We start from the raw sequence: 16,766 nt of genomic DNA on the forward strand, positions 1-16,766 counted from the left end.
TATTTTGTTAACAAATGCGGTCAAGCTATTATTAATGTAATAAAAGTTATTATCTTCAAAGTAAAAGGAGGTTGCGGATTGGATACTAACAAGGTTAGTAGCCGAATCGCTATTGAAGTGACGTCACCAAGCTCTGTGGACTCCACCATGATGCATGTGTTGTATCCATACTGTCCAACCATTTTTAGAGATCATTTTATGACATTACAAAGAGAATTAGATAGATCTAGAGTTCAAGTGGACCCACTACAAAAAACCGTGGGAGTAGTCACACCCACCGTTGAAACATTTATAGGGCTCACCATGATGTATTTTTGAGATCCAACCTATTCATAAGTTAACATAGAGATAGATGAAGTGAAAACAAAAATATCAGCTTGATCGGAAACTACTGTGGCCCCTAAGAAGTTTTGAACGGTAGATGTCACTGTCCCCACTATTTTGATCTGAAACATAAATATAAGCTAGATTTAAAACTGGCAGACTGAGTGGAGATACCGCGTTTCAACACTTGAGGTCTTGGTATCGATCCCTAGTGGGGGTGGGTAACATGGAGTGTGTGTACTGACATGGGTGTACTAACAATCTAACCCAAAAATAATAATAATAATAAATAAATAAATGAATATTAAAAAAAATGCAACCAAGTTATTATCGATTTTTCTGACATGCAAGTTATTATCGCAGTAATAAAAGTCATTGTCTTCAATACAAAAGGAACTCATTCGAAAACTAACCATTCCCTTCGTAAATCACCTAATATCTTCTCAATAGATGACTGAATAGTCAAGCCAATCTTCACCGATTAGGACCTAATTTGACCATTTTAGTACTTGGGATCATAAGGCATTCGGTTCGATTTAAGTTCAGTACAACTTCGGCACGCCCGACACATATATACTCATACACACGCAATTAAAATTAAGTGATGCAGGAGAGGACATGAGGTCGAGCACCGTCTTCCTCAAGATGATAACTATTCCAAATCCACGAAACTTCTCTAGACTCCTCAAAGAGACTTCTCAAATCTACGAGGAAAGAAAGCAGAAAATAGAAATAAATTTTAATAAATTCGAAATTGATTAATGAATGAATAAAAATGAGTTAACAACCCTTTAAATAGGGGTACCAAGCAATGGGAAAGAAATTAGAATCAAACTATAATTAAAACTTACTATAAATAGTAAAGTTACTATTTATAGATGGTCGTGATGTCTACTAGTGCGCAAGGTTTTTGGCCAAAATTAATAAATGTCCTATTTGGCTTCACCAAAATGCTCTCCTATTATTCTAAGATCCTTTCATGTTGGGCGCAACTCCTAAAGCCCGACAGATGAAGAGTTATAATCAAACTAAAACTTACTATTTATAATAAAAACGAAATTAAAACAGGGAAACGACCATTGATCCAGGGGTTTTTCGCAATTCCAGTTTGCACAACCCGGCATAGCAGGGTTGGTTGGCTAAAGTAACTCGTTTTACCCCAAAATCATATATTTTACGTCAGATAACCCATTCCGGATTGCGAGATACGCCCGATCTAAGGTCCGACAGTCTAGATCACTTATGTCGTCGACCAGGCCTTTTTTTATCCTTCTTGGCCATGAAACCGTCCGCGACCCGCTCTACATCATTAAGTCATTCATTACACGTGTGGCCACGTGTTTGAATTGAATCTTAACAGTGGATTGACGTGATTTTTGGGACAAAACATATATGAGCCTACATGATTGACAGCTTAAATGCCATAAACATCACTCTGCAACCTATATGTGCGATGCCTTGTACATTTACGTATGGGCGCAATGTAGTGCACACAATTTTATTGTAAGTAGGATACATGTGGGGCTCCCCAGCACATGGCATGGCACGTGACTAAATGTAGAAGGCCTAAATAATGGGATCCTTATTTATGTACTTCAAATCCCTAATTAATGGACATCTTTCCTTAAAACTGGAAACTGTGTCTTGAAATAATTGTAACTTACGTGTCCCATCACATGGACAAAATCAAGTTAATCAGCTCAGTAGGCAGAACTGACATGATTTTTGGGACAATACATCTATTTAGGATCCATATGATTGACAACTTAGATCTCATAAACAGGCAGCTAAAATCTCATAAACACACGCAATGTTGGTGGGCACACTTGGCAGCCTATACGTAGAGCTAGCTGAACTCGAACCAAGTTAACTCGTTTAACTCGCACGGTTTGACTCAAAATAACTCGGCCTAAATTAAGTTCGAGCAGAGTTGAATTAATTTTAATAACTTAAGAAAATTTCAAGCCGAGTTCAAGTTGATCCAAGCTCGATTCAGTTTAACTCGGACAAGGGCTCGAACCTGACTCAGCTCAATTCAGACCAAGTTGGCTCAATAATATAAATACCCTAATAATCCTAACCCGTCTCATCTCTCATTGTCCCAGGCCCTAAATATAATGGTGGGCATTCAATCACCTTATATTTACTGTTTTTTTTTTTTTTTTATGTTTATTTTGTTAACAAATGCAGTCAAGCTATTATTAATGTAATAAAAGTTATTATCTTCAAAGTAAAAAGAATTCAACCAAAAATTAACCCTTTCTTTCATAAATCACCTAATTCCTTGTTAATTAGTGACTGAGTAGTTAAGCAAATCTTCACAAATCTAGTCATAATTTTATTATTTCAAGACCTAGGGTCATAAGACATTTGGTTCAATTCGAGTCCAATATAATCCTAGCATGCCTGGCGCGTGCATACCCGTACATATACTACTAAAATCAGATAATTCACTACACGTGTGGTCATGTTTCCGAACTGAATACCAACAATAGATTGACCTAATTTTTGAAACCAACCATCTATACACCGGCATGATTAACAACTTAGATGTGATAAACATGCACAATGCTCGCTAACACACGTGGTGAACTGTATGTGTGACGCCTCATACTTTTACACATGGGTGCAATGAAGTGTACGCAAGTTTGTTGTATGTAGGATACAAGTGGGGCTCTTCTATGGACACGTAACTAAATGTAGACAACTCAAATGGTGGGACCATTGCTCATGTACTTTAAATCCTAATTAATGGACATCTTTCATTGAATCTGGAAACTACATGAATGTCTGGAAATAATTGTAGGTGTACTAAAATGATACGCGTACGTGAGAGGTAATTAACATCTACATTCTATCACATGTTCCACATTGGTAAATTAGTGCAATACAAACACATCCATCACAATGTCCCACCATGATAGATCATATGGCCGCCTAGAAGTTTTTAATGGTGGGTGTTCAATCACCACTGTTCCTGTGATGTGCCCACTATAATGTATTTGGTTTATATTCATACTGTCCATCCATTTTATCAGCTCATTATAGTTTATGAGATCAAAAGTGAAGTAGATCCAAGTCTTAGGTGGCCAACACCACAGGAAACTATGGTGATTAAACACTCACCATTAAAAACTTCTTAAGGCCACAAAAGTTATAAATCTAGTTAATATTTATGTTTTCCCTTCATTCATTTGTGTGACCTTGTCAACATGTTAGATGGAAAATAAACAATGCATTTGGCTTTGAGATGTTTTCAATGATGGACATTTAATCACATTATATTTCATGTTTTTTTAAACATTTATTTTGCTGACAAATCCAACCAAGTTATTATCACAATAATAAAAGTCACCGTCTTCAATGCAAAAGGAACTTATTCGAAAACTAACCACTTCCTTTGTAAATCAGCTGATATCTTTTCAAAAGATGGTTGAGTAGTCAAGTCAATCTTCACCGATTATGACTTAATTTGGCTATTTCAGTACTTAGGATCATAAGGCATTCGGTTCAATTTGAGTTCAGTACAACTTCAGCACGCCCGACATACATATTTACTCGTACACACGTAATTAAAATTAAGTCATTCATTACACGTGGCCACGTGTTCGAATTGAATCTTAACAGTGGATTGACGTGATTTTTGGGACAAAACATCTATAAGCCTACATGATTGGCAGCTTAAATGTGATAAACATCACTTTGCGACCTATATGTGCGATGCCTTGTACATTTACATATGGGTGCAATGTAGTGCACAGAATTTTATTGTAGGTAGGATACATGTGGGGCTTCCTGGCGCATTGCATGGCACATGACTAAATGTAGAAGGCCTAAATAATGGGATCCTTATTTATGTACTTGAAATCCCTAATTAATGGACATCTTTCGTTAAATCTGAAAACTATGTCTTGAAAAAATTGTAATTGACGTGCTTGTATAAGAGATAACATATGCATTACATCACATGTTCTACACGGGCACATTAGTGCAATACAAAGGCATTCATAATAGCTTTGCACTGGGCATTTTGAAAAATGATTAAGCTGGTCTATTCATTGTGTAAATCACAAGGTTCTAAATGGCATGAGAAGCTTGACCAAAAAAATTTCATTCATTCATGTTTTTACATACACCACTGCCGTTCTCCCGGTCGACTAATAGTATGGCATATACATGGGATATTGTGAGAGGCGTGCACACACACTCCACTGAGGTTGGTGGATCCATGGCTGTGAGGCCAACCTTGAAGTGTTTGGTTTATATCCACACCGTCCATTCATTTTTCCAGTTCATTTAAGTACATGAGCTTAAAAATGAAGCAGATCCAAATCTCAGGTGGACCACACCACAGGAAACAGTGGTGATTGAACACCCACTGTTAAAAACTACTCAGACGTGACATATTGTTTATTTTCCATCCAACCACAAACCTAGATGAAGGGAAAATGCAAATATCAGCTTGATATCAAACTTTTATCGCCACAAGATGTTTTTAACGGTGGCCGTTCAATTACCACTATTTCTTGTGGTGTTGTCCACCCAGGATTTGGATCTGTTTCATTTTTGGACTCATACCGTAAAATGAGCTGGAAATGGATAGACAGGTGAACATAAAACATATACATCATGGTAGGATCCACCTAATACCCTTGCAAAGTTGTGCCCATTGGGGTGTGTAGCTGGATGCTAAGCTTTTCACCAGTTTACCCACAAATCATGTGAGCTTTTTAGCAAACTCATCATATATGATGTGACTCTAAAATCTGAACAGCCCAAGTGAAAAAACACCTCATGAAACCCGCCCAATATTTACTTTGTCCAAAACATTAGTGAGGCATGAAAAATGAAAACGGTTTCCTCCCTTGATTTACATTTCTCTTTGCTATGGGCCATGTATAACTGGATGCTCAACTTTGCACCGGTTTACACACAAATCATGTGAACTTTTTTTAGGAACTCACCATATGCGATGTGACCCTAAAATCTAAAGATATGTGTGAAGAAAAACCTCTTGAAACCCCAGCCCAAATTTTACTCTGTTCAAAACATTACAAAAATGAAAACAGTTTCCTCCCTTAATTTACATTTCTCTTTATTATGCCCCACCAAAATTTTAGATTAAGGTGAAATTTGCCCAGTAAGGTTTCATGTGATTCCGCATCGCATGAAGAGTTCAAATTACACACTCATGACACACGTACAAAGGTGTGCACGTGCATATGGGTATTTATGCATGTGTGTGTATATATATTAATAACAAATTAAAAATATTTTTTCGACTCTTAATAGCAGGAGCTTTGTACGCCCATACAAGTAAACCAACAAACACACCACCATATATTACAATGTGGTACACGGGTGAAATATCCAAGCCATCCATCACGTGGACCTCACCGTTTAGATGCTAGTGCTGAAAGGTAAAGGTGGTCCACCAAGTTGTTGTGCCATGATATGAGAAATAAGTGGACGGCTAGAAAACTTTCTCCGATATTTTCACGACTGTACATTCGTTCAGTTAATTGCGGCCCACCTGACCAGTAGACCCATATGCAATCCACATCTTCGTACCCTTATGATGGATGAGTTGGATATTTCATTCGTCTGCTACTCTGGCATATATAGTGACGTGTCATTAACGGACTTGTACATGCGTGTGGGTTTAGCAAAGCTCTAACAAGGGTAGTTAGTGACAGTTTTACCCACGAAAATTAGTTCAAGGAGTAGCTCTTATGGCAGGACACGCAAAATATAAAGGGTATTTAGGTAATTTTAAAGAGGTGTACGTCACACGTGGAAAGTTGGATCACTGAAAAGAATTTGCCAGCTCCTGATGACCAAGGAGAAAGGTCTTGATCACCGCACGTGTGCACACCTCGTTGGCACGTGTGGGAGAGTAGGAGATGGGAATTTGAGAACCTTTCAATAATTTATCAGATTTAGATGAGGAGATTGATGGGTCCCACATCTCATTTGCTTAGGTGGCAATCAGGTGGTTGCTGTCAATGGGCTTGGCCCATGAGAAGCAAAATGACATTTTTGAGGATTATACCGAATCGACACGTTCCATATCTGGGCCCATTCCACCAAGGTGTAGCCCGTTTACAGACATAGGTGGTGGGCCTGAAGACGTGGATTGCCTACGACAGCGGAAGTTCCTGCTGTTGGAAGCTAGGTGGGGCCCACTGTGATGTTTCAGACAAATACACCCTGTCCAGTCGTTTTGCCAGCTCATATCAGGACGAAATACCAAAAGTGATGGTGAGCCAAAACTCACGTGGGCCACATGACAGGAATGGGGAGGAAAATGCATACCGTTGGAGCCTTTCCGTGGTCCACCAAACGTATTTAATGTACCATCCAAACCGTTCATAAGTTCATTCCCGCTGGGATGGTACAAAACTTCTGTGGCCTTGCGGATGTTTCAACGGTGGATATTCAATCCCCGCAGTGGATCAGCTTCACTTTTTTGTCTCGTATTCTAATCTGAGCTAGAAAAAACGGATGGATGGGGGTGGATTATTGCAAACATCACGGTGGGCCCCACCTAGTTTCTGATTAGCCACATTATAGAGAATATGATGTATTCCTGGAGAGAGATTAAAATGAGATGGGAGTGTTGGATATAGAGACCCCACCCAAGATATGAGGAGACTGCTTGGTAGGATTACACTGTTATTTTAAAATTAACTCTCGATCGACCGATGTGGAGAAACACTACAAACATGGAAGGGAAACGTGGCCTCCTGGTCCAATCTGACGGTCCAAATGGATTATAGGGCACCGGTGCGGATTGGATTCTCTTGTCGGTCACCATAGCCCACCTGAATCTACTAGATGGACCACGAGATAGTAGAGGTAGCAAAAATGTCTTGAAATAGTTAAAAAGTGCTGATGGAAATCAGATTCCTATAGGTCCAAAAAGTCCACTTGTCACACGAGAGAACTCATATCACCCAAAAAAACATAAGATTCTGCTGTGGACATTGGCAGGGATTGAGTTCCCAGTTCCCACCAACTCCCACTGGTATACTCTATAAAAGAGGAACTCATTTACTTTATTTCTTATGCTTGGTAACACTTAAATATACTTTCCTTCTTAAGAATTTCCGTTACACTGGAAGGCTGCCAGTTTAAAGAAAAGTTCACCGATATTTAGAGTAGGGAGGGATAGAATCAGGATGCTTGGTGTCATCTCTTTTCACATAGGGGTATCCAATTTTCTCTTTCTCACATCTCTATAAACTTGCATCAATGCCCCCACATGTAGCATTCAAGCATTTTATTTCTATTCTCTCTCTTTCTTATTTTTGTTTTTGCGATAGTTCACTCAAACTTCGATGTAGCTTCTTTTAGAACTTTTTAGATATTCAAAAATTTTAAATTTTCAAAAAATAAAAACCACACATTGTGCAATGAAAATGATGTTTAATCACTTTCTTTTCCGTTATCAAGTCTCTTACTTAAAATATTCAATTGCAAATCAATTAAGAGCCACTTGAGTCGAAAAATCTTGCAACTCTCAAATTCTTAAGCAATTTTACAGTCATATATTTTAGGCTTCATTTTACTAATAGCGACTACAAATTTACTGTAATATCATATTTGAGTGAATCTACACCCTCCTCGGCAAACACACCATCAAAAAGCTGACAAAGTGAGTGCGACGCCCGGGAATACGACTTCTGTGGTTCTTGGAATGTGGGGTCCATGATATGTGTTTTATATCTGCAACATTCGTCCGTTTTGCTAGATCATTTTTGCGTGTAAATCCGAAACTGAGGCAGATCCAAATCTCATGTGGACCACACAACAATAACCAGTGGTGATTAACCCATCATTAAAAACTCCCTAGGGCCTACCGTATGTTTATTTTCCATCCAACCTGTTGATAATAATATCACACGCATACTTGGATGAATGGAAACACAATATCAGCTTCATCCAAAAACTTTTGTGAAGCCCAAGCAGCTTTTTATGGCCCGAGTTCAATCACCAAAGTTTCCTGTGGTGTGGTCCACCTGAGACTTGGATGTGCGTCGTTTCTTAACTCATGCCCTAAAATGAGTTGGAAAAACTGACGGACAGAGTGGATGAAAACACATACATCACACTGGGCCCCACAGTCCCGGAACTGCCGATCTGGTTGTTCCCCGGGTCCACCCAAGCCGTGTCCTACATCAAGATTGTACACGTGTGAAAGCCCAACCCAGGTATACAACTCCACATGGCACGTGTGTGTTTACTCCACCCATAATGTAGGACCCAACATGTACATGCTAGCCCAAGATTCAGGCTGGAAAATTCAATCAGGTGGGGCACATGCGTAAGCTATTTTTAACCGTCCGTTGGTCATGTACATTATCGCCCATCTGGTTAGCAGATAACCTGACCAAATTAAGCTGACTAATAATGAAATATCATGATATTGATATTTAGTGGCTACCAAACACACCCTAAACAGGGATTGAGGTTAACGTTAACAATTATTGATTATAATGCTGCCAAAGTGGCGACGGACAGCTCATCAACATTAGACCTCCCAAATCAGGGGGCCCCATCTTGATTGGACATCTTAATCATCAGATTTCTACCATTGATTTTGGTTAGTACATTTGAATATTACAAATGCACTATCATATAAATACTGGGACCATGTGTGTATATGTGATTTGAAACACAAAATGCAGTGTGGCATCTAATTGTGACCTATGGGGTGTTTGGATACACAATCAAATTGATTTGCCATTACTAGTCTAATAGGCAGAAACTAGCAGATGTATTTATATGAGGGTACGGCCTGCAAATCGCTGCTGCGTTGCTTTCAAGTTGGACGCAGAAAGATTTAAAGGAATAAAGCCGTGGGTAGGTCACTTTCATGTTGGAACAAGAAATTATGTAAAATACAATTTCACAGATGCTTTTCATAGCTACCAAGAAATATCATTATCCCCTGTCCTTCTCTTCAATTCATCCCTTGTCGTTACTCTCTTTAATTGAAGAAAATGTTTGCAATCCTATTGGCTAGTAAATCCAAACGCAGTCTCTCTCTCAGTAAAATGGTGACAAATTCACATTATACAGTAGCCAAAGAAAATACACCCTAGTTTCTACAGATGTGAACCATGCATATAAACTGATCTCTGGGTCAGGGCATGTCCACAACAGGCCGCACCTGATGAATGGCCTAAGCCTCATGTATGTGCTGCACATTGCTGATCCCGGGCCACACTCCAGTGAGGCAGGTACACTACCAACCTGGCTGCTGAGTTGGGTGTAACTATCTCATTCATTTGCAGGAATATGGTGGAACCATCAGCCCTCTTGTGAGCATGGTGGCGCACAAGGGTGACAGAAAATGGTACAAAAATGCAGTGGAAACAGGAGAGAGAGAGAGAGAGAGAGAGAGAGAGAGAGAGAGAGAGAGAGAGAGATGGTTGTGATTGTGTGGTTTTTGAAAGGTTTGGGGCTGCAATAAGGCCCATGCAGAGAAAGAGAGATGGTTGTGATTGTGTGGTTTTTGAAAGGTTTGGGGCTGCAATAAGGCCCATTAGATGCATGGTCCCCATTGAGAACACCACCGGTGTTTTGGCATTTCCAGCTATACAGCTGATCATGCCTAACCTTACGTACATATATTCAAGAATGCCACCCATGCTTGTACTTTGTTCAGAGATATACGATAGGGGCCGGACGAACTGGAATGGTAGATCCATCTCTACAGTACATGTAGTGGGGTGATGAACAAATCGTGTACAGTGCATGGATAGTTCAACCATGTTCTGGTGCTTCCAGCTCTACAGCTGATCACGCCTACCTTACGGACATACATTTATAAGAATGCCACCCATGCTTGTACTTTGTTCAGAGATATAGTGGGGACCGGAAGAACTGGTATGGTAGATCCATTTCTCTACAGTACAAATAGCAGGGTGATGAACGAATCACATCTCCACATGCAGGGCCCTAGAATAAGATTGTTCATCTCAAAAATCACACCTATTAGACGATCCTATATGCCTGAATTGTGTGCATTACAGTGGTGGTGGAAAACAAAAACAGTGGGTAGAACTGTAGAAGAAAGTAATGGATAGGATTGTTTCATGAGTTTTATTTTTTATTTTTAAAACATGTCCTCATCTTGATGCCAGTATATAGGTGGAAACAATGAATACATCACCCTCCCACGTGCCCCCTAGAAGACGGCTCTACCATATTATGGTTCTTCCGGCTCTACCGTATCGTCTCAGTCTTTTGTTAGGCAGTGTTTTAAATAGCAAATAGCGTGTAGCATGGTGTTTCCTCTGAAGCGTGAGGCGTAAGCTACATAGTGTGTAGCGTACTTCTAGATTTTTAATCAAGATTGCACTTGGTTGAACCAATTTCATGATATTCTACACCAAATTGGACTGACAATGAAATTCAATAAAATTTCATGATATTTGGTGCAACCAAACACTACCTTAAGAAATAGGAGAGGGCAATGATTAAGTATAAACGTGAAGAAAGAGCAACAAAACTGATATAATACTGTTACTGATATTATTTTATGAAAAGATTAAATAATTTTAATTGAAAATAGAAAAATGTAACAAATCATTAAAAACATTAATTGATTTGTTGTAGTGAAAAATAATCTGTAATGTGAGATACATAGCATGCAGCGTATGCAACTTAACATTTAGCGAAGCCTATATGCGACTTGAGCTATTTTCGTGAGCTACATAGCGTTGCGTAAGCTATTTAAAACATATTTAGACAGAATGTGTACATTTCCTCTACTGTAATAAACTCTACCTCAATCAATCAAAAGGAGGAGAAGAATGTCACACACACATTCTAATGTCAAATAATAATAATAATAAGTAATAACTGAAAAATATTTTCAGCATGATGCAGACAGAGATCACACGATCCATACCATTGATCTTAATCGGTCGTGGCATGTCATTAATGTGGGTTTTCTTCTTTCCCCCGGGGAGATGTCTTCTTCATCGAAGCCAGTTTCATTGAACTTGGCACAACATCTGATATCCATCCTCTCAAACAGGTTGCTATCCCCCTGTATACAGAATTGACAAATCCAACTCATACGCAATCAGCCAAGAGGAAATAATTACTGAACGATTTTCCACCTGAGGATAAGCATAAAGCAACCCAGGGTCCTTAATATGTCAGTGGGACCATGGCCTGGTTAGCAGACCATTGATCTGATGCACCCCACCATAGATGAACCATATGCCAAAAGTTGCAGCTGGAAAATCCTTCCAATATTCAACCCTTTTTTTCCCAATGAGTGTGGACACTTGGTATATTTCTTTCTTAACCATCGATCTGTGGGTCATCAATCTTGAGGCTTTTTGGGCATAGTCGATACGTGGTGAGGTCCAACATATCAACAGTCAAGGATCATATAATTCCTTAAGCAACTAGACCTCTTCTAACTTCAACAGTAAGATCAAGCAGGAACAGATACATCACCTTTCTTTTAATCTTTGGAGACTCGAATGGCCAACCCAGTAGGGGTCTGAATTGTTTTCAGGTGACCGGAGCCGATTAGATCCCGAAGATGAAACCGCATGTCAAGAGGAGACAGTCGCAGGTGCTTCTTCTCCAAAGGCGCCATTAACATCTCTTTGTATTTCCTACGGTTTAGGAGAGACAGAAGCTCTTTTCTTCCCTGAATGGTCCGGTAAACATATCATGCCTTGAGAGCAGGAAAAATCACACTTACGACTGTGTTTTAGATGCACTAGTGAATTGAATTGCAAACATCTAGTTCAACCGAGAGCAAATGACATAAGTGGATGATGTTTCCTAGCATCCATAATCAATAAATTGTCCTCAATTTGTAGTTACACTTCTTTCAAGACCAGCTTGAAAGTAACCTAGTTGCAATTTGGGCTTCTTGGGGCCTGTCCAACCTTCTCCGGCTCTCCAAGAGACTGTGACTGCTCTTTGAGGCTGGTTCAGTTGCAGTTCATTGAGAAGCCCTTTAGAATCGAGGGAACTTTGAAAGAGATTATTAGCTGGGATTCTGGGAATCACTTCACTTGCTGACAGATTAAACACTTTATTTAACACAGCAGCGGATAGTGATTTTTCTGCAGCTTCTTCCTCAGCTATTTCTGGAGCCAATCGGGCCTTTTCTGTTTATTGGGAGGGGAGGGGGGCCTCGATTTGAATGCTAAGGAAAACATAATTTAGTTATTTTCACTTTATTAGGCTAATGTCCACAATTTAATTTGAGTAGCATCCAAACACACCCTAATGCACTAGCCATCCTATAGGCATCTTCACTCTTTAGTCTTGCTTAATTCCATCAGGCTGGAGATGCCTAATTAGTAATACTACAAGCGCAACTGGAATAATTATGGCTCCATGTGCAGCCACCACTGATACAAATAAATGATGAAAACAGTGATTATGGTATGGATAACAAAAAATATGCATGTTGAACAACTAGGAGCACCACACGCAACGAGAGAAAGTCTTCAACAAAATCCCAGCCACTCAACAGAACTTCCCTGCAACATTTGAGTTAAAGAATTACTCAGAACCATCAAGGTCCTTGTTTTTATTTTTTCCTTCTTTCTTTTTTTCCTTTTGAAGAGTAATCAATCCTTTTTTAAAGAAACAGCAAAATTAAAATACAATAATACTCTGACCCAGAGCAAAGCAAGGCCTAGGGCAGCCTAGCTCAGGCGCACGAAAAATACAATAACCGCATTACATGGGCCTAAACAATTTTTTTATCAAACGCCACAAGCGTTTGTCTAGACACTCCTTGTTTTGCATGTTCATCCTCCTCCTTGTTGGCGTGTCTGCCTGCGTGCAAGAATGATATCTGCTTTCCTCTGCATAAATTCCTCTTCTATCAAATCAGCCACTTTCCACAGACATATATCCAATGATGCCCACCCAGTTGCATTTCTAGGATCACCTTCCACTATAGCCGGAAGGAAGAACCTATACAGGAGCTTGACTGCTTGCAAGAGCACCGATGCCTCTGCATGGTTCGAGTCTTAAACTCCAATGGATAATGACGTGGTATGGACACCCTGGTGATCCCAAATACAACCTCCTATCCCAGCAAAACCGGATTCCCAAAAGAGCAGACATCAAAATTGGCTTTTAATAGCCCAGCTTTAGGATTCCATTGCACTACCACTTTCCATGTCTAGACAAACAGAGAGGATGGAATTTGACTAAGCATGACATTCACCTTGCACCATAGCTCGATCAACCATAATATCCGAAGCATCAAATTGGAAGCTTGATCTTTTCTTCCCATTAAACACTCGCTTATTCTTTTCGAGCCATATAACCCACAGCATGGTTTGACAGGCTATCTTCCAAAGATGCCTGCCATAGATGACCAGCCACTAACCAACTCAGATACAGCACTCAGTGCCAAATTTCTGCAACACCCAGGACCACACTTGCTAAGTAACTGGGCAATTAATGAAAAGGTGATCCACTGATTCCTCATTCTGCAATACATCACCACCTATTAGGCATAGTCATTCCCCTCTTTTCAAGATAATTAACTATCGGGGCCTTACACAGCAGACCACCCAGACAAATTGGTTTCTTATAAAAGGACATTCAGTTCTTGAGCAAAATGACGGGTGTTTGGTGCAACAGAAACTTAAGAGATTCTCCACTCATATCCCACATTCCAAGCCTCTAAAACCATGAGATTTAAGTCATCTTCCTTGTTATTCATCACTTGAAAGAGGATTTCAACCTTAATGAAGAAGATGAACTTAGTCTCCACTAGTGTTCGAGTTGTCGGTATCGCTACAAGTTTCGCTGCCGGAGATAAAGATATAATATCGTTATTGCCGATAACCGGAAATGCGGGGAAAAGGGGGGAAACATGGAGAAAATGGTGGAATTTTTCAGTGAAACTTCAGGACATGTCTAAATACACATATTTATATATTCAGGAATGAAAAAATTGCAAAAAGATTGCATTAAATTAGAAATTTCCATTTAATGGGGGCCAAAAGGCATGCATTGTCATAAGAAATGACTCAAATAGTAACCAAAATGAGTTTATATAATAAAAATGCAAGCTTACAACAATTAAGACATGCAAAAGTAAATGAATTTTAAAAAAATACACATTTCTGGCCATGTTTCATCCCCACATAGAGTGACGAGGTGGCTCGTAATCATTGTCCGAATCCTGTGGCAGTTGAGAGTAGTATTGTTGCCCAACATGTTGGCAGTACTGTTCCCAGGTCATCCTCTGCTCGTACCAATTGAGGAACTCTCTTATGTACCTCTGATAGTCATCCTCCCTAAACTATATGAGTATGCCTAGACATGGGAATTGAGTGACATACATCGACGGCATTTGCTGAGCAGGGGTGCTGAGGGAACAGATCAAGTCCAACCCCGACTCCTTGATAATATTGTTGTCAGTCATCTGGGTACTCCGAATATCCTCCTGTCAAAGGGTCATGACTCAAAGAACTATCTTCTGATTGCCTTTCGCAGGAAGTTCCTGCACTCGAAACTTAGGTGGGTCCCACCGTGATGTTTGTGAGAAATCAACCCCGTCCATCCGCTTTTTGAGCTCATTTTAGAGCGTGGAAGAAAAAATGAACCGGATCTAAGACTCAAATGTGCTGAAAACATGAGGATTGAACGTCCACAGTTGAAATATTTATAGGGCCACGGAAGTGTTGAATCAGGATAATATTTGTGTTTTCAGTTCATCCCAGTCGGAATGACATCATGAACAGTATGGATGGCATGTAAACATAACTGTCGACCCCAGGGAAGTTTCAACGGTTGGAATTTCCCTACCCACCTTTTCCTTTAATGCGGTCCACTTGAGTCATGGATCCTGCTCACTTTTTGTCTCAAGTCCTAAATTAAGCTCACAAAACGGATGAACGGGATAGATTTCTCACAAACATCAGGATGGGCCCCACTTAGGTTTCCAGCGCAGGAACGAAATCCACGTCCACCAATCCGCGCCCGTTTCAAGCAAGGCGTTCAATCCTCCACTGCTTTTTACAGTGTGGTCCACTTGATTTTTGGATCTGTCTTATTTTTTGGATCAAGACTTACGACGAGCTCACCAAGTTGAAGGACGGTTTGGATATAACTCATACCTCATGATGGGACCCACAGAAATTGGTGACGTCAACACACCAGTGTGTGGTACAGCAGCCAATCCGCTTCCGGTGAGTCCTGGATCTCACCGTATCTCGTACTACGCAAGGATTAAGGCGGAGGATCCGATGGCCACTGAGGGGCCACTGTGATGTATGAAATTTATCCATACCATCCATTCATTTCTTCATATTATTTTAGAACATTATCCAAAAAATATGTAAGATCTAAATCTCAAATGGGCCACACGGTGGTAATTAAATTACTATCGTTGAAAAATTCTTAGGGACCACGGAAGTTTTAAATCAAGATTATATTTATTTTTTCACTCCATCCAGGTGTATATGACCATATCAAGGGGTTGGATGTAAAATAAACAATACAGTGGGCCCTAGGAAGGTTTCAATGGTGGGTGTCCTTAGCATCGTTGCTTCCTATGGTGTGGTCCACTTAATCTTTGGATATGCTTCAATTTTGGGCTCAACCCCTTAAATTAGATGGAAAAACAGATGAATGGCGTACATAGACCACATACATTCAAGGTGGGCCCAACTAAGTTTAGTCAGTACGATAGGAGCGCACTGAGTAAGTCAGCGCGAAATCCGATTTCGCAAAAACGGACGGGGTGACATCACCATGTGTTGTATCCATACCGTCCAACCATCTGGAGAGATCGTTTTATGGCATAAGAAAAAGAAGTAGATAGATCTAAAGTTAAAGTGGACCCACCACAGAAAACCGTGGGAGCAATCACACTCACCATTGAAACATGTATAGGGTCCACCATGATGTATTTTTCAGATCCAACCTATTCATAAGTTAACATAGAGAGATATGAAATCAAATATATATATATATCAGCTTGATTGGAAACTTCTGTAGCCCCTAAGAAGTTTTGAACAGTGGATGTCACTGTACTCACTGTTTTCTATGGTGAGGTCCACTTCAACTTTAGATCTATCTCATTTTTTTTCTCATGGCATAAAACGATCTCTCCAAATTAATGGACGGTATGGATACAACACATGCATATAAACATCAAAATGGTGCCCAGGGAGGTTTCAACGGTGGAAAAATCTCTCCAATTTTCATCCTGTATGGCCACATTGAGTTTTGGATCCACGTGATTTTTGGTCTCATCCCCTAAAAGATCTGAAAAAATAGATGAACGAGTTGGATTTTTAATAAACATCATGGTGGGCCCTATGTAGCAATAACTTCATGTGGAAGGCTTAATCAGGAATTCCAGATTGCCTACTGAGTTATTGAGTGAGCCTCAATACGCTCTTATCGTACTGAGTAAACTCATT

At 39.8% G+C, this 16,766-nt stretch overlaps 1 protein-coding gene across 3 annotated transcripts in view; it reads right to left on the minus strand.

Annotated features, from left to right (window-relative positions):
* Positions 1–10,911: 10,911 nt before the first annotated feature.
* Positions 10,912–16,766, minus strand: part of LOC131240394 (uncharacterized) — a 28,008-nt gene continuing 22,153 nt past the window's right edge. For 2 of the 3 annotated variants that reach the window (XM_058238593.1, XM_058238591.1), the window contains 2 exons: positions 11,806–12,004; positions 10,912–11,386 (listed from right to left, as the gene is read on the minus strand). In XM_058238593.1, the coding sequence (XP_058094576.1) occupies positions 11,813–12,004 (192 nt within the window). In that variant the 3' untranslated portion in view covers positions 10,912–11,386; positions 11,806–11,812. Of the gene's footprint in view, positions 11,387–11,805; positions 12,032–16,766 lie in introns of those variants that run through there. The other variant, XM_058238594.1, reaches the window with a different exon arrangement.

The sequence above is a fragment of the Magnolia sinica genome, chromosome 3 (genome assembly GCF_029962835.1).
Source record: "Magnolia sinica isolate HGM2019 chromosome 3, MsV1, whole genome shotgun sequence".
NCBI classification, from domain to species: domain Eukaryota; kingdom Viridiplantae; phylum Streptophyta; class Magnoliopsida; order Magnoliales; family Magnoliaceae; genus Magnolia; species Magnolia sinica.